This window comes from Leucoraja erinacea, chromosome 3 (assembly GCF_028641065.1).
Source record: "Leucoraja erinacea ecotype New England chromosome 3, Leri_hhj_1, whole genome shotgun sequence".
NCBI lineage: Eukaryota > Metazoa > Chordata > Chondrichthyes > Rajiformes > Rajidae > Leucoraja > Leucoraja erinaceus.
Window position 1 is genome coordinate 28,929,863 of NC_073379.1, and position 20,209 is coordinate 28,950,071.

The 20,209-nt window shown below is 40.7% G+C and overlaps 1 protein-coding gene across 8 annotated transcripts in view; it reads left to right on the top strand.

Moving 5' to 3' along the window:
• The window catches only part of cntln (centlein, centrosomal protein), a 369,478-nt gene that overhangs the window by 41,125 nt on the left and 308,144 nt on the right, over positions 1-20,209 (top strand). For all 8 annotated transcript variants that reach the window (XM_055632370.1, XM_055632366.1, XM_055632367.1 and 5 more), the window contains 3 exons: positions 24-108; positions 11,802-11,936; positions 12,711-12,881. In XM_055632370.1, coding sequence (XP_055488345.1) covers positions 24-108; positions 11,802-11,936; positions 12,711-12,881 — 391 coding nt within the window. The remainder of the gene's footprint in view (positions 1-23; positions 109-11,801; positions 11,937-12,710; positions 12,882-20,209) is intronic.

Consider the following 20,209-nt stretch of genomic DNA (forward strand, 5'->3'; position numbering starts at 1 on the left):
GCTGACTATTCTCCTGTCTCAAGGGAAAAGCAGAAAACTGAAGCCAAGGACAGAAAGGTTTTAGACATTCTCCAAGTTAAGGATGACAAGATTTTGGAACTTGAGCAGGTAAGAATATTGAAATATCTGTTTCTTATCTTGAATACAGAAATAATCACAAGCTGCTTATCTGTTGAAGAATATATAATATTGTTTTGTGGAAATTGTGTGTTTGATGATGTTCCTAGGTATTTGGCTGCAGCAAACCTAAATCTGGATAACTTGAACCACACTAAGGCCTCAGCACTCTTTTTTTTCACTTTCAATTATATTGTTTATATAAAATGCCGGCAATGGGATTTCATAGCATTGAGTGCAAAAATATATTAAAAGGTGTGAACGTCTCTGAACAGTGGCATGCAACTTCAAACATCCCATTGATATCAGCAACTTATTTTTTGTAGCCATAAGGCACAAGACATAGGAGCAGAATTGGGCCATTCGGTGCATCGAGTCTTCTCCGCCATTCAATCATGACTGATCTATATTTCCCTTTCAACCCCACTCTCTTGTCTTCTCCCTGTAACCCTTGACACACTTCCGAATCAAGAAACTATCAATCTCTGTCTTAAAAATACCCAATTTCTTGGTCTCCACAGTTGCTTGTGGCAATGAATTCCACAGATTTACCACCCCTGGCTAAATAAATTCATCCTCATGCCCATTTTGAAGGTACATCCTTTTATTCTGAGGCTGTGCCCTTTAATCCTGAACTCTCACATCACTGGAAACATTATTTCCATGTTCATGTTCACTCTATCTAGTCCTTTATCTGGTAGGGTTCAATAAGATTCCCCCATATCCTTCTGAACTACAGCAAGTACAGGCCCAGAACATTCACACTCTCCTCATACATTAACTCAATCATCGCTGGGATCATTCTCGTAAACCCTCCTCTGCAGCCTCTCTAAAGCCAGCACCTCTTTCCTCTGATATGGGGCCCAAAACTGCTTACAATATTTTAAATGTGGCCTCACCAGCGCCTGATAAAGCCCCAGCATGACATCCTTGCTTTTATATTCTATCTCAACCTCATTCTCAACTCCCTCTCAACCTCATGCTCCTGCCTTCTCTCCATACCCCTGGCACCCTTACTACTCAAGAATCTGTCAATCTCTGCCTTACGAATATTAATTGACTACCTCCACAGGCATCTGTAGCAATGAATTCCACCCTCTGACTAAAGAAAATCCTCTTCATCTTCTTTCTAAAGACACATTATTTTATTCTAAGGCTATGGCCTCTGGTCCTAGACACTCCCACCAGTGTAAACATCCTCTCCATATTCATTCTATCCTGGCCTTTCACTATTCTAGACTGCAATTGGAGAATTGTGAGCAGTTATGGTCCCCTCTCATTCTTCTAAACATCAGCGAGTACATGTCCAGTGCCTTGAAGTGCTCATCATATATTAATCCAGTCATTCCTGGGACCAATCCCCTAAACCTCCTCTGGATCCTCTCCAATGCCAGCACATCCTTCCTCAGATATAGGTCTGCTCACAATTCTCCCATTGCATTCTGACCAGTGCCTTATAAAGCCTCAGCATTACATCCCAGTTTTTGTATTCTAGCCCTCTCAAAATAAATGCTAGCCTTGCATTTGCCTTCCTTACCTACCGATTCGACTTGCAAATTAACTTTTTGGGAACCCTGCACCAGCACCCACGTCCGTTTGCGCCACCGATTTATGAATTCTCTCTCCCATTTAGAAAATAATTTATGCCTTTATTCCTACTACCAAAATGCATGACCCCACACTTTGTTACGCTGTATTTCATCTGCCACTTCTCAGCCCACTCTCCCAACCTCTCCAAGTCCTTCTGCAGAGCCCCGACTTTCTCTACATTTCTGCCTCTCTACTTATCTTCATATTATCTGCAAACCTGGCCACAAAGCCTTCAATTCCCTCATCTAAATCATTGATATGCATTGCTGTAAAGTTCTGTCATGAAGAGTAGCAGCCCCAGAACCGACCCCTGTGAAACACTGCCTGGAACCACCCCTGACTGTAGAGATTTTTGAAAGATCATAACTAATTCCTCCACAATCTCCAAATACATAGAAGTCTAGCATAGGAATAGCCCACCTCACCCTTTAAACCTCCTCGCCATTCAATACAATCATGGCATTTGTGCCTCAGACTTCATTAGCCTCACATTACCTCACCACCAACACCGCTGCGCTGGTCAAGAAGGCACTGCAACGACTGTTCTTCCTGAGAACATTGAAAAAGACTGGTCTGCCCCAACAGCTGCTGACAACCTTTTACCGCTGCACCACAGAGAACATACTAACATATGGCATCTCTGTGTGGTATCTCAGCTGCACGGGGGCGGAGAGGAGAGCTCTTCAGCGCATCGTCCACAGAGCGCAGAAGATTATTGGGACACAGCTACCAGCCTTGGAGGGCATCTACTAACACGGTTTCTCAGGAAGGCCGTCACACCCTTGTAATAGTCTGTTCGAACTCCCACCTTCCGGCACACGTTACAAGGCCTTCTACGCCCGCACCTCCAGACTCAGGAACAGCTCCATCCCCAGAGTTATAGCTGCTCTGAACTGGCCCTGCTGAGTGCCTCCCACCCCCATGAACTGTCTCCCACAGATGGTCACGTCGCACATCGACCCGGCACAGACCCGGCACTTTAGACTGTTTGTTTTAATATTTTTAATTATTTTATACAATTTTTTAACAATACAGAACAAAACAAACAAAAAAAATAAAAATAAAAACTGAAAAAGACAACAGGAAAAAAAAAGGAAGGAAAAAAAAAATAATTAAAACAAAAATAAATAATAAAACAAAGCCGCCAGACATAACAGTATTTGCCCACCTGATTTCCTTTTTTAGCTTGTTCTTCAGTTCCTGAAACCCCTCCAGGGATACACTTGATCCCATTTGCTTATACCTGCCCCATGCCTCCTTCTTACTCTTGACCAATGCCTCAATTTCCATCGTCATCCAAGCCTCCTTTTGCTTATCTGCTTTGCTCCTCACTTTATCAGGAACATTCATGTCCTGGACTCTTGTCAGAAAACTTTTAAAAACATCCCACTTTCCTGATGTTCCTTTTCCATCAAACAACCTACTCCAATCAACTTGAGCGAGTTTCTGTCTTGTACCATCAAAGTTGGCCTTGCCCCAATTTAGAATTTTAATTTGTATGCCAGCCCAGTCACTATCCATAACTATCTCAAACCAAATAGAAGGTGGTCGCTGGTCCCAAAAGGCTTGTCCAAGAACACTTCATCCACTTGTCTCTTCCAATTTTCCTAGATCAAGCTATGCCCTCGCCGTGTGGGGCCATCCACATATTGCTGGAGGAAACTTTCATGAACACATTTGCCAAATCCCATCTAAACCTATGACATTCCTAGTCAATATTAGGATAGTTAAAATCTCCTACTATTTAGATCTACAGCTGCCTGCAATCTCCTGGCATATTTGCTCTTCTAGTTCCCGTTGACCATTTGGGGGCCTGTTGTGCACTCCCAACAACGTGATCATCCCTTTCTTGTTCCTCTGCTCACCCATATAGCCTCACTCGACGATCCGTCCATAATGTCCTCTCTGACCACTGCCGAGACATCCTCCTAAACCAATAATGTAACCCCCCCATTTACGCTCACAGCTGTCTCTCCTGAAGCACCTGTACCCTGGAACATTGAGCTGCCAGTCCTGCCCCTTTCTTAACCAGGCATCTGTAATGGTCACAACGTCCCAGTCGCATGTACCTATCCATGCCCATAGGTCATCTGCCTTACTCGCCAGTCCTCTTGTGCAATTTAAACCAACATTCCCTGCCATTCTCCTGCCTATTCTGTCCACTAAACCTTCTCCCGTCACCCTCCTTACCAACTTCTAACCTCTCACCTGACTTGGTCCTGTGTAGGATCCCACCCCCCTGCCAATCTAGTTTAAACCCACCCATGTAGCAGTAGTGAATCTGCCTGCCAGGATATTGGTACACCTTAAGTTAAGGTGCAACCAGCACCTCTTGTGCATTTTGCCTTCTTCCCCAGAAGAGATCTCAATGATCTTGAAATCTGAATCCCTGCCTCCTGCACCAATTCCTCAGCGACACATTCATCTATCTTCCTGGTCGTACCCTCACTAACACGTGGCACTGAAAGTAATCCACAGATCTGTACCCTGGAGGTACTGCTTTTTGTCTTTTGCCCAACATGCACAGCGACTTCCGGCTACTCCCACTCCCCCTTGAGGATTCTGTCTTGGACCCTCATCCCAGAGTGTCGACTGCTGCAGCAGAATCATCTGCCTGCACCCCTAATTATAGTCACCTCCCACTATGGCTTTACCTGACGTCGCCCTTCTCTGTTGAGCCTCAGTGCCAGGGTTGGTGTCATGGCCCTGCCTGCTTCTGCTGCTCAACCTTGATGCGTCGTTTTCCTCCCCTAAGCTGAAATCTTAGATCTATTGGTATTAGTGTTGAGTAAAGGTAACTACAGAGGCATAAAGGAGGAGCTGGGAAAAGTTTATTGGAAGTGGGTTCCTAGCAAGAATGATGGTGGAGCAGCAATGGCAGGAGTTTCTGGGAGTAATTCAGACGACGCAGGACTTTTTCATCTCAAAGAGGAAGAAACGTACTTGGGGGAGAATTAGGCCACCGGGGCTTACAAAAGAATTCATAATAAAAGCAAAAGAGAAGGCATAGATTTTGGAAATGATTAGTGGGATGCGAGAGGATTGGGAAGCTTTTAAACAGAAGGCAACCAAAAAAGGAATAGGGGGAGAAAAAATGAAATATGAAGGTAAACTAGCCAATAATATAAAAGAGGATACTAAACGTTCTTTAGATATATAAAGAGTGAAAGAGAGACAGGAGTGAACATTGGATCACACGGAAAAGATTCTGGAGAAATAGTTATGGGGAACAAAAAAATGGCAGACAAACTATAAGTTTTTTGCATCAGACTTCACAATGCAAGAGAGTCAGGGGGCAGATGTGAGTACAGTCGCTATTACTAAAAAAATACGTTGAAAGGTCTGAAGGTGGATACGTCACCTGGACCAGATGGACTGCACCCCACGGTTCTGTAAAAGGTAGCTGTAGAGGTTGTGGAGGCATTAGTAATGATCTTTCAAGAATCACTAGAGTCAGGAATGGTTTTGGAGGACTGGAAAATCGTAAATGTCACTCCACTATTTAAGACGGTAGAGAGGCAAAAGAAAGGAAATTATAGACCAATTAGCCTGACTTCAGTGGTTGGTTAGATCTTGGTTAGTCCATTATTAAGGATGAGGTTTTAGGGTACTTAGAAGCACCTGATAAAATAAGCCATAGTCAGCATGGTTTTGCTCAGGGGAGATCTTGCCTGACAAATATGTTGGAATCCTTTGAGGAAGTAACGAGCAGGATGGACGAAGAAGTGTCAGTAGATGTTATTTACTTAGATTTTCAGAAGGCCTTCGATAAGGTGCCGCATGTGAGGCTGCTAAACAAGATAGGAGCCCATGGTATTAGAGGCAAGATACTAACTTAGATATAAGATTGGCTGACTGGCAAAGGCAAAGAGTGTGAATAAATGGGGCCTTTTCTAGTTGACTGGAGCTGTTCTGCAAGGGTCGGTGTTGGGTCCGCAACTTTTCACGCTATATGCTAATGACCTGAATGGTAGCATCAATGGCTTTGTGGCCAACTTTGCGGATGATACAAAGATAGGTGGCGGGGCAGGGAGTGTTGAAGAATCAGGGAGTCTGCGGAAGGTTAGGCAAAGATGTGGCAGATGGAAAAGAGCATGCACTGTGGTGGAAATAAAGGTATAAACTATTTTCTAAATGAATAGAGGATTCAGAAATCGGAGATGCAAAGGGACTTGAGAGTTCTGGTGTAGGATTCCCAAAAGGTTAATTTGCGGATTGAGCCAGTAATAAGGAAGGCACCATCCCCTTCAGATTGAGGGGAGTAGAATATAAAAGCAAGTATGTAATGCTACGGTTTTTAAGGCTCTGGTCAGACGGGATCTGGAATATTGTGTGCAATTTTGGGACCCATATCTGGGGAAGAATGTGTTGGTGTTGGAGAAGGTACAGAGGAAATTTATGAGAATGATCCTGGAGATTATTGGGTTAACATATTAGGAATGGTTGATGGTTCGAGATTGATGAGGGGATCTCTGAAACCTACTGCATATGTAAGGCTTAGATAGAGTGGATCTGGAGAAGATATTTTCATTAATGGGGGGGAGGGGGCGGGAGTCGAGCACCAGAGGGCACAGCCTCAGAACAAATGGATGTACCTTTAGAATAGAGATGAGGAGGAATTTATTTTGCAAGAGGGTGATAAATTTGTGGAATTCATCCAACAGATGGCCGTTGAGGCCAAATCGTTTGAGTATTGATTGATTAGGGTGTCAAAGGTTAGGGGAGAACGCAAGAAACGGGGTTGATAGTGAAAAACATATCAGCCTTGGTCGAATGGCGGAGCAGACTTGATGGGCCGAATGGGCTAATTCTGCTCCTGTTTTATGATCTTATAAATAAACAATTAAAGTGCTGTGCAATTGTGATCGTGCTTTGAACAATTATATTGTGTATTTCGACAAATAAGTTTGAACTGAAACTTTAAATTATAACTACACTTCAAGGAATTTCATGCACCATTTTAACTTAGTTTGCTAATTGTGCCCAAAGTGGGAACTTCAGGTAAGTCTTACCATGCGTGGAAGTTCAAAGGCTCTGTTTAATTAGGAAGTTCACATGATTGACCAAGCTGATTGCCTCTCCATGTTTCTGTTACCTCTGCAATGTCTCTGGTGTCTAAGCATTGCTTGTGTTTGTTGCGTCAATTGGAGAACATGGGCTTGAAATCACAATTTGCCACAGTAACCGATATGTCAGTGCTTGAATATTTTTTATTTTCAGTGCCCATACACATTTTGTAAAGTGTTTTTCATCATTTGATATGTGTCCAGGTTTCTGATCAATGGGGCAGTATGGTCATTATTTTGATGCTGCTTATATGATTTTGTTGCACCTAAGTTAATTCTATTCATTGCTCAGTTCATTGTTTGTAGTTTTTTAATGTGTATTCTCTGTTTAGGTTTTCTGTGAAGTACTGCAAAATGTTATCATCATAAACATGATCATGGAAATACATTATATTTAAGAAAGAACTGCAGAATGCTGGAAAAATCGACGGTGGACAAAAATGCTGGAGAAACTCAGCGGGTGAGGCAGCATCTATGGAGCAAAGGAATAGGTGGCGTTTCGGGTCGAGACCCTTCTTCAGACCCTTCGTATGAAGAAGAGTCTCTACCCGAAACATCACCTATTCCTTCACTCCATAGATGCTGCCCCACCCACTGAGTCTCCAGCATTTTTGTCTACCATGGAAATACATTAGGTGGAATGCATATGCAAGCCAACTTATTTGCCCTGCCTTAGTTTTCTAGTAAAGTTTTTATTCAAAATCTGATTTATGTAAAAAGGGCAATTTATAGATTTGCAGTGCAGAATGCCATTTATTCTGACATGATTCCTGGTTTTTCACCCAAGAACCTTTATTTAATTAGCATTGTGTTGATGTGCTCACTCAATTCCAAACACTAAGCTTTTTTCTCTGTATCTCTTAACTTTTTAATCCTTATCAACCAAGAAAACCCTACTGGGTTTATAAAATATCACCTGTCTACCTCATTATCTGCATTTCAAAATCTTTGACTCGCATTGTCAATCGGTATTCGACTCCCACCAGATTACCTTGTAAAATTTGATCCAAATAGGGATAAACCCAGCATTTTCAAAATCTGTTTAAGTAATTCTCCCCCATGGCAATTAATGATGTCCCTAAGCAGTATTTTTAAATCTTTTACAGGTGTTCCAAAAATCTCAAAAATACTGTTGTGTTTTCCAAGTTAATTAACAGATCAAAATGAAATGAAAATAATTATTTGAAATGGATAATCTTTAACCCTTTCTCAATTGAACATAAAGCAATTTGATATTTATTCAATTCAGAATGAAGGAATGGAATAAAACACATCAACTGTACGGTATTGTTATGCTGTAATTTGAACAGAACAGATTAGTACGGTCTGATCACATTTGAAATGGGCCTTCGGTTTATTGTAACTTTCAAATTTGCACCACTGAATCTTTGTACAGAGGTTATCACATGCTACTCTTTCTATGGGTCATTGAGTGCTTAAACTGATGCTGCTTGTACCTTTCGTGCAAAACAAAAAGGGAGGAAAAATAATTTGAAGCATCACCAAGTTGTTCTGTTATCAAATAACACCATTATCAATATATTTCAAAAACTGAATAAACTGGATGCTTGAAATCTATGTTCAAATAAATGACTGAAACATCCCATCAGCAACATTGGATGCCATGTGGAATAAGCGAGTTTGGTATTCCGACTGCACATACCCAGGTCGTAGGTCACTGGAGATAAACATTCTCGGCAGCCGAACTGCATGTATACAGTCCTGCATTTCATCTGTAGTCAGGATCGAACCGACTCTCCGGCGCTGCAAGTGCTGTTGAATTGCTACTGGAGTTAGCAACACTAGTTCTCACTTCTCCACTGGTCCATGCAGAAGTCTCAGCAGTGACAATCTAATGAATCACGGACCGGTCCCCTCAGCCTGGGTGTATGGGTTCCATTCTCACTCGGGCTGCCCTCCCGGGTTATACAGGGTTATTATACAGGGGCGAACCATGCGCCCCTCTCCTGCATAACCTCAGGTGGCAGATTTGTGAGCGGGTCTCACTACCGTCCCCTCCCGAATGTCCCATCCCTGTCCGGGGGTGGCCGGAGATGTCCGGGGTGACCCAGGACTGATGGGACACAAGCCCGGAGCAGTGGTAGCCCCAGGCTTACAGCCATCAACAAAAAGAAACGCTAACAACACTCAACTCAGCTCCAACTCCCGAGGAACCCATTCCCCGACGGGCTGAGGACTGTCAACTGCACCTCTCGCCTTATCCAGTGGCTGTCGGTTAACCCCCTCGGTGCTGGCGAAAGCCGAGCACCAGTCATCAACGGGGATACACACAGTAACTCAGCGGGTCAGGCAACATCTCTGCAGAAGGGTCTCGACCCGAAACATCCTATTCCTTTTCTCCAAAGATGCTGCCTGTCCCGCTGAGTTACTCCAGCACTTTGTGTCTACCTTCGATGTAAACCCGCGGGTAAACCCAAGGCTGCAGGGAGAGGGATGGGGAGAGGGATGGGTAGAGGGATGGGTAGAGGGATGGGTAGAGGGATGGGTAGAGATGGGGAGAGAGGAACTCACTATCGCTGCTTCACTGCGGGTTCCGGATACCCCGCCGTCTCCGCAAGAACTCCCCGGCGCTAGGACAATCTCTCCACCAACCCCCCCCCCCCCCCCCCCCCCCCCCCCCCGCCCTGGACAGGAGGGAGGGACTGGGGGACATTACCCCCCTCTGCAACCATCGTGCAAAACCCGGCACACCCCGCGGAATGTTAAACTAAACACATCTGTGAGCAAAACACAAACACGCACGTCTTTCTCCCCCACACCTCTCACCGTCTCTCCCCCTGTCCCCCACATGCATCTGTTCCCTCTCTCCCACTGTTACACCCTGCTCTCCAGGTACCTGGCACCCCCATTCGCTTTTTGTTTCTCAAATGAACTTTGACAAATCCCATGATTCCTTGCGTTTTTCAGAATCCCAAACTCGCTTATTAATATGCGGTGTTGTATTCCTTTATTTACTGCTTTTTGCTTTGATCAGTATCAATAAAATACCCATTCAAAAACAATACAAATTCAGCTGCATTCAATGTTTTGCTAAAATGTAATACAACCAGTTTTGATTTTGGCCTTGTGTCTCATTGAAGCATTTCAAATAAGTGTTAGATATGGTACTCTGCTCAGGGAGAGTCCACATGGAGTGTTAGGACATGAATTTCTGTTCATGGTCACTCAGCTTGTGCAGCTGAGAATGGTGATTTACATTCTTGGTAGGGTTTTGAATTGGAAGTGAGAGGAGGAATCACCTGAGACTGCTTTTAGGCAGCCTCTAGTGTCTGGTTGCACTGTAGCAGTGTCAGGAGCTCACGAGAAGGTTGTCAGAATATGATTGTGGCTGGAGATCTGTGCAGTTCAAGGAGAAAGAAGAATAAAGGAGAGTTAGTGTTTGGGAAAAGGGAGGTTTGCTCTTTGGGCGACAAAGTGAAATTTCTTTAAATGCCTATTGTGTTAATAACCTTAGCCTTTGTTGTATCTGATGCATCAGGAAAGATTTCCAGAGCCAGAATTGAAGCATGCTTTTTCTTTTATATCACCATTTTTTTGGTAAAGTCACATTTTATTTTTAATTCTTAAAATTAAGATCTCTGAAATTCTAGATATCAGGTTAGAATTTGTGTGACTTGTTAGATGATCTTTAAATTGATATAGATTAGGAACAATAAAACAATTGTACATTTATTGTATTCTCGTGCATAAACAACACAATAATGAATTGCAAACTCCCCTGTGGAATTGTTTTAAGATGCCCATTAAGCTGATGCCCTTTAAACTACCACGATGACAACAATAGAATAGTGTTCTGTAGGTTGTAATTATCATTATTCTCTTTTAAATGTAATTGCAATGTGAGGTCAAATGCTTTTATGGCTAAGAAAATACATATAGTCATGGGATCATAACAGTCATGTAGAAATAGTACCATAGGATCTTTCTACATTCCCCTGAGGGTGAGGGAGTGCTTAGGTTTAATATCTCATCAGAAAAGCGGTGCAGCTATCCCTCCATACTACTCTGTCAGGCTGGATTTCTGAACTGGGACTTGAGTCTGAATTTTCTGACTCGGGCTGGGGCAATTGTTGATGCTTTAAACTGAAATAGGAAAACATTTTTTAAATATGATGTCCAGGTATTTTCTTTACTTTTCTGCCATACTATTCTGAAGCCATTGATTCTTTGCTGGAATCCAGTGTCACTGGGAACTGAAAACAGACATTTATGACAATGTTTAAAGAGCAAGTCGCATCTATGGAAAGGCAAATGGAATTAAACTGTTTCAAGTTGATAACTCTTCTTTCATTGGTGATGCTTATTTATGTCAGTTCAAGTGATCAGTATCTACATGTCACCATCATTCTTTCCCAATGACATTGCAATCCTCTTTGGGCATACCCAACTCCATTCTTACTTTCGTGCCCAGAGATTTTGCTGATGACCAAGATCTCAAAATCTAGCTAATTTTAACATTCTTTTGACCAGGCTACAAGTTATATTTTCAATTGAATAATCTCTAGATTAATAAAAAACACAGGAATACATTTCCGATAATAAAGTGCTAAATGATTAAACTGGTTAAAACAAATTATTTATCTTTAGATGTACATTGATCTCTTTGGGTAAAACAAATACAGAAAAATAAACATGGGAGAGTAAAATGATCATATGTGATTGTGAGATGTTTTAACGTACTCTTTGCAGAATGTAAGAGAAACTTATGCAACTATTTAGTTCTGCCAGCATCCAGAATTTATAAAATTAGTAAGTTATTGTTTTCCAGTAGCAGTATAAAATAATTCCCATAAAACGGTAAATTTCAACTTCTATTTATGTGAGTCTTATAACTTCATTTCTCTGCCTTGCCAATTAATCAGAAAAGCATCATGCCACAGTCACTGTTACCAAGGGCAAATTTGATTTGAAAATGCTTATTTAATTATTATTTTTTGAGTAATATTATGACTGTCATTATTGCTCCTTTAGAAACACACATATTTTCTTTTTAATGCCATCAAACAGCAGGTTAAATGCCAACAGAAGGAAATAAACAACTTAATCCAACGGAAAATTGCTGTAGATGACGAGATCGCAGCAATGCAGAAGGAAATGACTGATTTAAAAGAAAAAAGAAAAAGTAAAAAGCAGGATTACAAGGTATATTAATTCGTATCAAAACATAACAATGCAAGTATTGGGAGCTATACTATGCTCCTGCATTTAACATTATCCTATGTTATCTATTCAGCAGCAGTTGTAAATATCATAGTACAATATTTACCCAAAGTGTTTAGTACCATTTATTCTTGATTAATTTATATCTGAAAATGTCTGCGAACCGATTCTATTGTAGTTTCAGCTAAACCTTATTTATTTGTGTCCAGAGTATTTGATACTGAAGTTGTCGGTATTTGTGACATTCCAAATGACATGCTTGCAAAGAAAGTGCCTTAGGTCTTGAGGCACTTTAAAGCCTTGTGGTTTTGCATTGAGTGCAAAACTCTGAGAAAGCATGTTAAAAGCTAAGAATTTTACCCTTATAACTTTCCAAATAAATAGTTAATGATGGAAATGGAGCAATGAAGTAGGAGTGTGAAGATGTGGCTTCTCTTAATTAGATTCTGATGGGACTTACATTATTAATTGATAAGGCCGGTGCCTGAAAAATTGTGTCTTTGTGGGTCTCAAAAATAGCTGGGGACAGCATCAAAGGCAGTTTGATCAATTAATGGGCTCTTGTAAATGAGTTCTCATCAAAGCTGTCATTCAAGTAAAATATGACCTGTCTACCTGCAGGAAAAGAGACCAGAAGAGCCAACAGGTGACTTCATATGTCGATTATCTAGGGCTGGTGGATGTGCAAAGCTAGAAAAAAAAATGTACTTGTTAATTCTTACGTTATTATTTGACCTGTTTGGTGCACTTGTTCAGGACACTAAGGAACGTGCTTGGAAGAGCGAGGAGAAAAATAGGCTGCTTCAAAAAAATCTAGAGGAGGAAAAGCAGGGATTAAGCACACGCTGCACTGACCTGTTAAATGACCTGCAGAAGCAAGCAGCCCAGTGGAAGGAAGAGAAGTCTGACATTGACTCCAAAGTAAAGGTAGGAGAAGGGGCTCTTGGCTAGGATTTCACAAGATGCTTTCATCTGCATTGACTTCATGGAATTTTCTTTAATAACAAGTCACATAGTGGAATGTACCCCATGGGCCTCATGTTCATTTAAATTCATTCACTTAAAACCCATAGCTTTTAAAAAATTAATACTGCAAAGTGGAAAACCAACTGAAAATATTATATTAGAAATCACACGTCTCATTGTTAATATAACATGATCCCATTATCATTTCATCTCTGTACAATATTATTACTTCTAAGGCAATAGAGACCTTTCCAAGCTACTGAAATGTGTAGCTCAGTAACTTTTTCTCCTGACTTACCATATGATTGAACTCCACAATTCACATGCATAAACTTAATCTTAAAGGAGTACTAGATCTAATGTTTAAAATATAGTAATTTCTGTAGTTTTCTCACATACTCAATCCTTTGTGAAAAACACAAAAAAAAATACTGTTGTTGTGAGGAAACAAAACTGATATTGCATTATTTCCTCATCCTGAAATGTATTTTGGACAGAATGGCCAAGATGGATGGAATGCAACAGGGCCAGAGTTATTTCACAGTTTACATAACGTGTTTTTTGCATTCTGTTTAGAATACTGTATTTGGCTGTGGGCACTATACATGAATGACCTTGAAGGGAATTAAAGGGTTAAATTGTGAGTTTTAGATTGCACTTAATACATTTGTATTCCTTTGATTGATCTAAATCTGGCATTAAAAATAATTTAAGGGTTTAGTGTTGCACAAAATCTTGAACAAGGAGGCATAAATTTAGAGCCAGACAATGTGAGGATGATGTCAGGAAGCATTTCACACAAAGGGGTTTGGATAATTGAAGTATTAAGGAACATTGAATCAAGGCAGGTGAATGTAAATAACATACAAATCAACCTGCATTGAATGGCTTAAAATGATGAGCTTCGAATGGTCTTTAATCTATTTCTGATTTTTGATATCCATGTGAAATGGATGTTTAAATCCTGGACCATGCAAATAAATAAAAGTAGAATTTGTGATGCAAGAATATGAACACACAAGGAAAATATTTTACCCTTGGGGTGCGATAAGCCTTATGGCACAGAAGGTAGCTGTTTGACCCACTATGTTGATGCCGCAGCAGAGAGTTCCCGTCCCTGCCATTCCCCCCTCTCCTTCATTCTCTGTAGCCCTGCAACTTTATTTGCTCTTGTGTTCCAATAAATCTGTCTTCATAACCCCTTTTGAATATTTGGCCTCTTTAACTATGCAGAGGGTTAATTAACCTCCCAGCACATCTTTTGGAGATGCATATAATTTCCCATTTTATTGGATAGCAAGTGCTGGCCCAGCACAAGGATAGGAAGTATTTTCCAGGATTTTGTGCATTTCATAATTTTGGTACTCTGATATTGGCTTATCTGGTATTGTTTACCTTCCTGTCCCCCTGTTCTTTGCAAGAAAGGTTGCAGAAGAGAGAGGTTCAACCTCAAGATAATGACGTTAATGTTCAAAAGTTAAGTGCAGTAATTGCTTATGTCTTAATTTTGTTTTCCAAAAGTAAATATATAACGGGTTTGTGATTGGCATTATTTCATTTCAGCTGCAGTTTCACTTTAGCTTAATGTTTGAATTCTTGCTTTGTATGTTGCTTTGTATTAAAAAAAAACAGTTCTTGCTTTGTTTGTGGAGAGTATATGGCATGTCTCATTCTTGTTTTGTAAATACATTTAATTTCTAGTTTAAATTGTATTTACTTTGACTTTTCTTCTTTTCTAGTAACCCCCAAAAATATTTGTTCATAATTTTAACTACTATTTATGCTAATTAGGAGAGGGTGGATAGGCTTGGACTTTTTTCCACTGGAGCACAGGAAGGCTGCTCTACCGAAACTAATAATATAATGAGCAGTTTGGTTAGGAGGATGGTCAGTTTTTTTTCTCCCCAGAGCATGGGAGTCTAAAAGAGATAGCATAGATTTAAGATGCGAAAGGACAGATTTAAGAAGGACCTCAGGGGCTACATTGTCACACAGAGGGTGGAGGATATATGGAACAAATGATCAGAGCAAGCTATGGAGGTGGCAACAATTACAGCATTTACAAGACATTTAATCAGTTACATGGATAGGATAGGGTTAGAGGGTTTTAATCCGCAAGGACAAATTGGGCCAAATGGCCCGGTTTTGTGTTGTATAATTCTGACTATTTTATTATTTTATTCTTATAGTGAAAAGACAGTTGTTATTTAAATCTAGTGGAAGATAAGCTGTAAATATTTCAAAACTATTGCTTTTGAATTTTTTTCCAAAAAGTGAGTTCAGGTTTAGTACTTATTTTATTGGTAACTATTTTCTGCCCAGGACCACTTTTCTTGTTGTTACAATATAATATTCCCAGTGTTTTGTTACAATCTACTTTTTAATTTCAAGATTAAGTGATGAATTTTCAGCTTGGTACTGTGTTATAAAAGAGCTTAAAAGAGAGAAAATGTAGCAAATAGTCAGAAGATCAAGCAGTACTTAAGATGAGAGGCCACGTTAACTTTTCATTGGATTTCTCTTTCATCTTCTCTTTTTGTAGATGCCATGTAACCCACTGAGTAGTTCTTGAAATTTCTGTCTTAATGTCTAATTAGCTTGTGTGCTTTTATAAAGCTGTCCTTTTGGATTGCAGACCACTGTAGTTTAAGAGATGGTTCAGATGTTTGATTTGCAATGCTAATTTTATAGCCAGTGTACAATAATAACCTTCCCATATAGTGCTTTTGTCACTACCACTAAATCTCTTGATACATAGGGGACAAAGGATTTATAAAATTAAACAAGAAATCCAATACATGTACAATTTGTTTTCTTCATCTGCAAAGTTGAAAACGATATGCTGGTTTAGGCTGAATGAAAACTAAAATGACTGCACGTGGATAGAAAACAGTTTGGGAATTTATTAGATTTACAAAATAGATGATTGAAAATAAGGCAGTGAACAGACCGAATTAATGAACCTCTGTATTTTGCTCTGGCCTTGGACCCTATTGGCCATGGGTGTGGCACACATTCTCACTCCATTCTTCACAAGCATTATGATTCGGGAGAATTAGATATTAAGAAACTTCTGTTGTATAATCTCTCTCGCTGATGAGATTACCATCTCTGGTTTATTTTCAACATTAATGACTGTTCCAATGTTGGTGATAGAGGATGCATGAAATCTAAATCACGAACAAATATAAATTGTCAACCGTCGATGGATGCCATAGCTTCCTAGTTTTGTTAGAAGACATCTTCAGAGCAAGAAAATGTGACACATATTGAGAGTAGTGTAAACACGAATACTGGAATATTACACTAAAAGGAGAGGAAAATATTCACAGGAAAATAATAACTACTGAACTGCCGTTCTCAATTGTTGACAAAATAAGACATAAATATAATAATTTAAAATAATTAATGTGTTTCTGCCGTCAAATTAAACAATTTTTTATGTGATAAGTGCAACCAATATGGCCAAGTGGCATCCGTCTGTGCCAAGTAGCTTGTTCTAGGTTGTATTTGCTGGACTTAAGGTGATGAGTCCTTAAAAAATCACATGTGGTTAAATTGCACATTGTCAGATTTTAATAAAGGCCATTTGTATAAGAGAGTTCTCAGCACCTAGTCTTTCCTCCAGTCCAGCTGTCTTCATTAATCACAGTGCCCTCCATAATGTTTGGGACAAAGACCCATCATTTATTTATTTGCCTCTGTACTCCACTATTTTAGACTTGTAATAGAAAAAAAATCACATGTGGTTAAAGCGCACGTTCTCAGATTTTATTAAAGGGTATTTTTACACATTATGGTTTCACTATGTAATTTTTTTTACACATTTTGGTTTCATCATGTAAAAATTACAGCTGTCTGAAATAGTCCCCCAATTTCAGGGCACCATAATGTTTGGGGCACATGGTTTCACAGGTGTTTGTAATTGTTCAGGTGTGTTTAAATGCCTCCTTAATGGAGGTATAAGGGAGCTCTCAGCACCTAGCCTTTCCTCCAGTCTTTCCATCACCTTTGGAAACTTTTATTGCTGTTTATTAACACGAGGACCAATGTTTTGCCAATGAACGTCAAAGAAGCTATTATGAGACTGAGAAAGAAGAATAAAACTGTTAGCGACATCAGCCAAACCTTAGGCTTACAAAAATCAACTAGACTTCCAGAAGGCTTTCGACAAGATCCCACATAAGAGATCAGTATACAAACTTAAAACACATGGCATTGGGGGTTCAGTATTGATGTGGATAGAGAACTGGCTGTCAAACAGGAAGCAAAGAGTAGGAGTAAACGGGTCCTTTTCACAATGGCGGGCAGTGACTAGTGGGGTACCGCAAGGCTCAGTGCTGGGACCCCAGCTATTTACAATATATATTAATTATCTGGATGAGGGAATTGAAGGCAATATCTCCAAGTTTGCGGATGACACTAAGCTGGGGGGCAGTGTTAGCTGTGAGGAGGATGCTAGGAGACTACAAGGTGACTTGGATAGGCTGGGTGAGTGGGCAAATGTTTGGCAGATGCAGTATAATGTGGATGAATGTGAGGTTATCCATTTTGGTGGCAAAAACAGGAAAGCAGACTATTATCTAAATGGTGGCCGATTAGGAAAAGGGGAGATGCAGCGAGACCTGGGTGTCATGGTACACCAGTCATTGAAAGTAGGCATGTAGGTGCAGCAGGCAGTGAAGAAAGCGAATGGTATGTTAGCTTTCATAGCAAAAGGATTTGAGTATAGGAGCAGGGAGGTTCTACTGCAGTTGTACGGGGTCTTGGTGAGACCACACCTGGAGTATTGCATACAGTTTTGGTCTCCAAATCTGAGGAAGGACATTATTGCCATAGAGGGAGTGCAGAGAAGGTTCACCAGACTGATTCCTGGGATGTCAGGACTGTCTTATGAAGAAAGACTGGATAGACGGTTTATACTCTCTAGAATTTAGGAGATTGAGAGGGGATCTTATAGAAACTTACAAAATTCTTAAGGGGTTGAACAGGCTAGATGCAGGAAGATTGTTCCCGATGTTGGGGAAGTCCAGGATAAGGGGTCACAGCTTAAGGATAAGGGGGAAATCCTTTAAAACCGAGATGAGAAAGACATTTTTCACACAGAGAGTGGTGAATCTCTGGAACTCTCTGCCACAGAAGGTAGTTGAGGCCAGTTCATTAGCTATATTTAAGAGGGAGTTAGATGTGGCCCTTGTGGCTAAGGGGATCAGAGGGTATGGAGAGAAGGCAGGTACGGGATACTGAGTTGGATGATCAGACATGATCATATTGAATGGCGGTGCAGGCTCGAAGGGCCGAATGGCCTACTCCTGCACCTAATTTCTATGTTTCTATGTTTCTAACTGTTTGGAACATCATTAAGAAGAAAGAGAGCACTGGTGAGCTTACTAATCGCAAAGGGACTAGCAGGCCAAGGAAGACCTCCACAGCTAATGACAGAAGAATTCTCTCAAAAATAAAGAAAAATCCCCAAACACCTGTCTGACAGATCAGAAACACTTTACAGGTGTGGATTTGTCAATGACCACTGTCCGCAGAAGACTTCATGAACAGAAGGCTACAGTGCAAGATGCAAACCACTGGTTAGCCACAAAAATAGGATGGCCATGTTACAGTTTGCCAAGAAGTACTTAAAAGAGACACCACTGTTCTGGAAAAAGGTCTTGTGGACAAATGAGACGAAGATTAACTTCTATCAGAGTGATGGAAGTGCAAAGTATAGAGGAGAGAAGGAACTGCCCAAGATCCAAAGCATACTACTTCATCTGTGAAAGACGGTGTTGGGGGTGTTATGGCCTGACATGTATGGCTGCTGAAGGTACTGGCTCACTTATCTTCATTGATGATACAACTTCTGATGGTAGTAGCAATGAATTCTGAAGTATATGGACACATCCTATCAGCTCAAGTTCAAACAAATGCCTCAAAACACATTGGCCGGCGGTTCATTCTACAACAAGACAATGATCCCAAACATACTGCGAAAGCAACAAAGGAGTTTTTCAAAGCTAAAAAAATTGTCAATTCTTGAGTGGCCAAGTCAATCACCCGATCTGAACCGAATTGAGCGTGTCTTTTATATGCGGAAGAGAAAACGGAAGGGGACTAGCTCCCAAAACAAACATAAGCTGAAGATGGCTGTAATACCGGCCTGGCAGAGCATCACGAAATAAGACACCCAGCAACTGGTGATGTCCATGAATCGCTGACTTCAAGCAGTCATTGCATGCAAAGGATATGCAACAAAATACTAAACATGACTACTTTCATCTTCATGACATTGCTGTGTCCCAAACATTATGGTGCCCTGAAATGGGGGGACTATGTGTAATCACTGGTGTAATTTCTACATGGTGAAACCAAAATGTATAAACATGGCCTTTATTAAAATCTGACAATGTGCACTTTAACCACATGTGATTTTTTGTATTACAAATCTCAAATTGTGGAGTACAGTGGCAAATAAATAAATTATGAGTCTTTGTCGCAAACATTATGGGGGGCACTGTAATTTCCAGCCAAATAAAGGTTTAAAAACCATTGCAAACAAGCACATTGCTTTTATTCAGGTGTTCACTATTTAATTTGTATGGATACCCAAACACTTAACCTGACACATCTCGTCCAATTAATCTTGAAAACGAATACTGTAGAATGGTGATGTTTTTCTGAAATTTTCTGAGTATCGTTTAAGGCTTGAATCACAAGGACTTCCTTAACAGCTGAAGCTTTGAAGGCTAGATTCTATTAACCACTAATTGAAGGCATCATTTCAGTCAGCAGTCGGGTCCACTCTTGATGTATAAAACATGCAATGTGTACATAGAAACATAGAAAATAGGTGCAGAAAGAGTGCATTCGGCCCTTCGAGCAAGCACTGCCATTCATTGTGATCATGGCTGATCGTCCCCAATCAACAACCCGTGCCTGCCTTCTCCCCATATCCCTTGATTCCACTAGCCCCAAGAGCTCCATCAAACTCTCTCTTAAATCCATCCAGTGATTTGGCCTCCACTGCCCTCTGTGGCAGGGAATTCCACAAATTCACAAATCTCTGGGTGAAAAGTTTTTTTCTCACCTCAGTCTTCAATGGCCTCCCCTTTATTCTAAGACTGTAGCCCCTGATTCTGGACTCGCCCAACATTGGGAACATTTTTCCTGCATCTAGCTTGCCATCCTCATCCTTCCAAACTCCAGTGAATACAAGCCTAGTCTTTTCAATCTTTCCTCATATGACAGCCCCGCCATCCCAGGGATCAATCTCGTAAACCTACGCTGTACTGCCT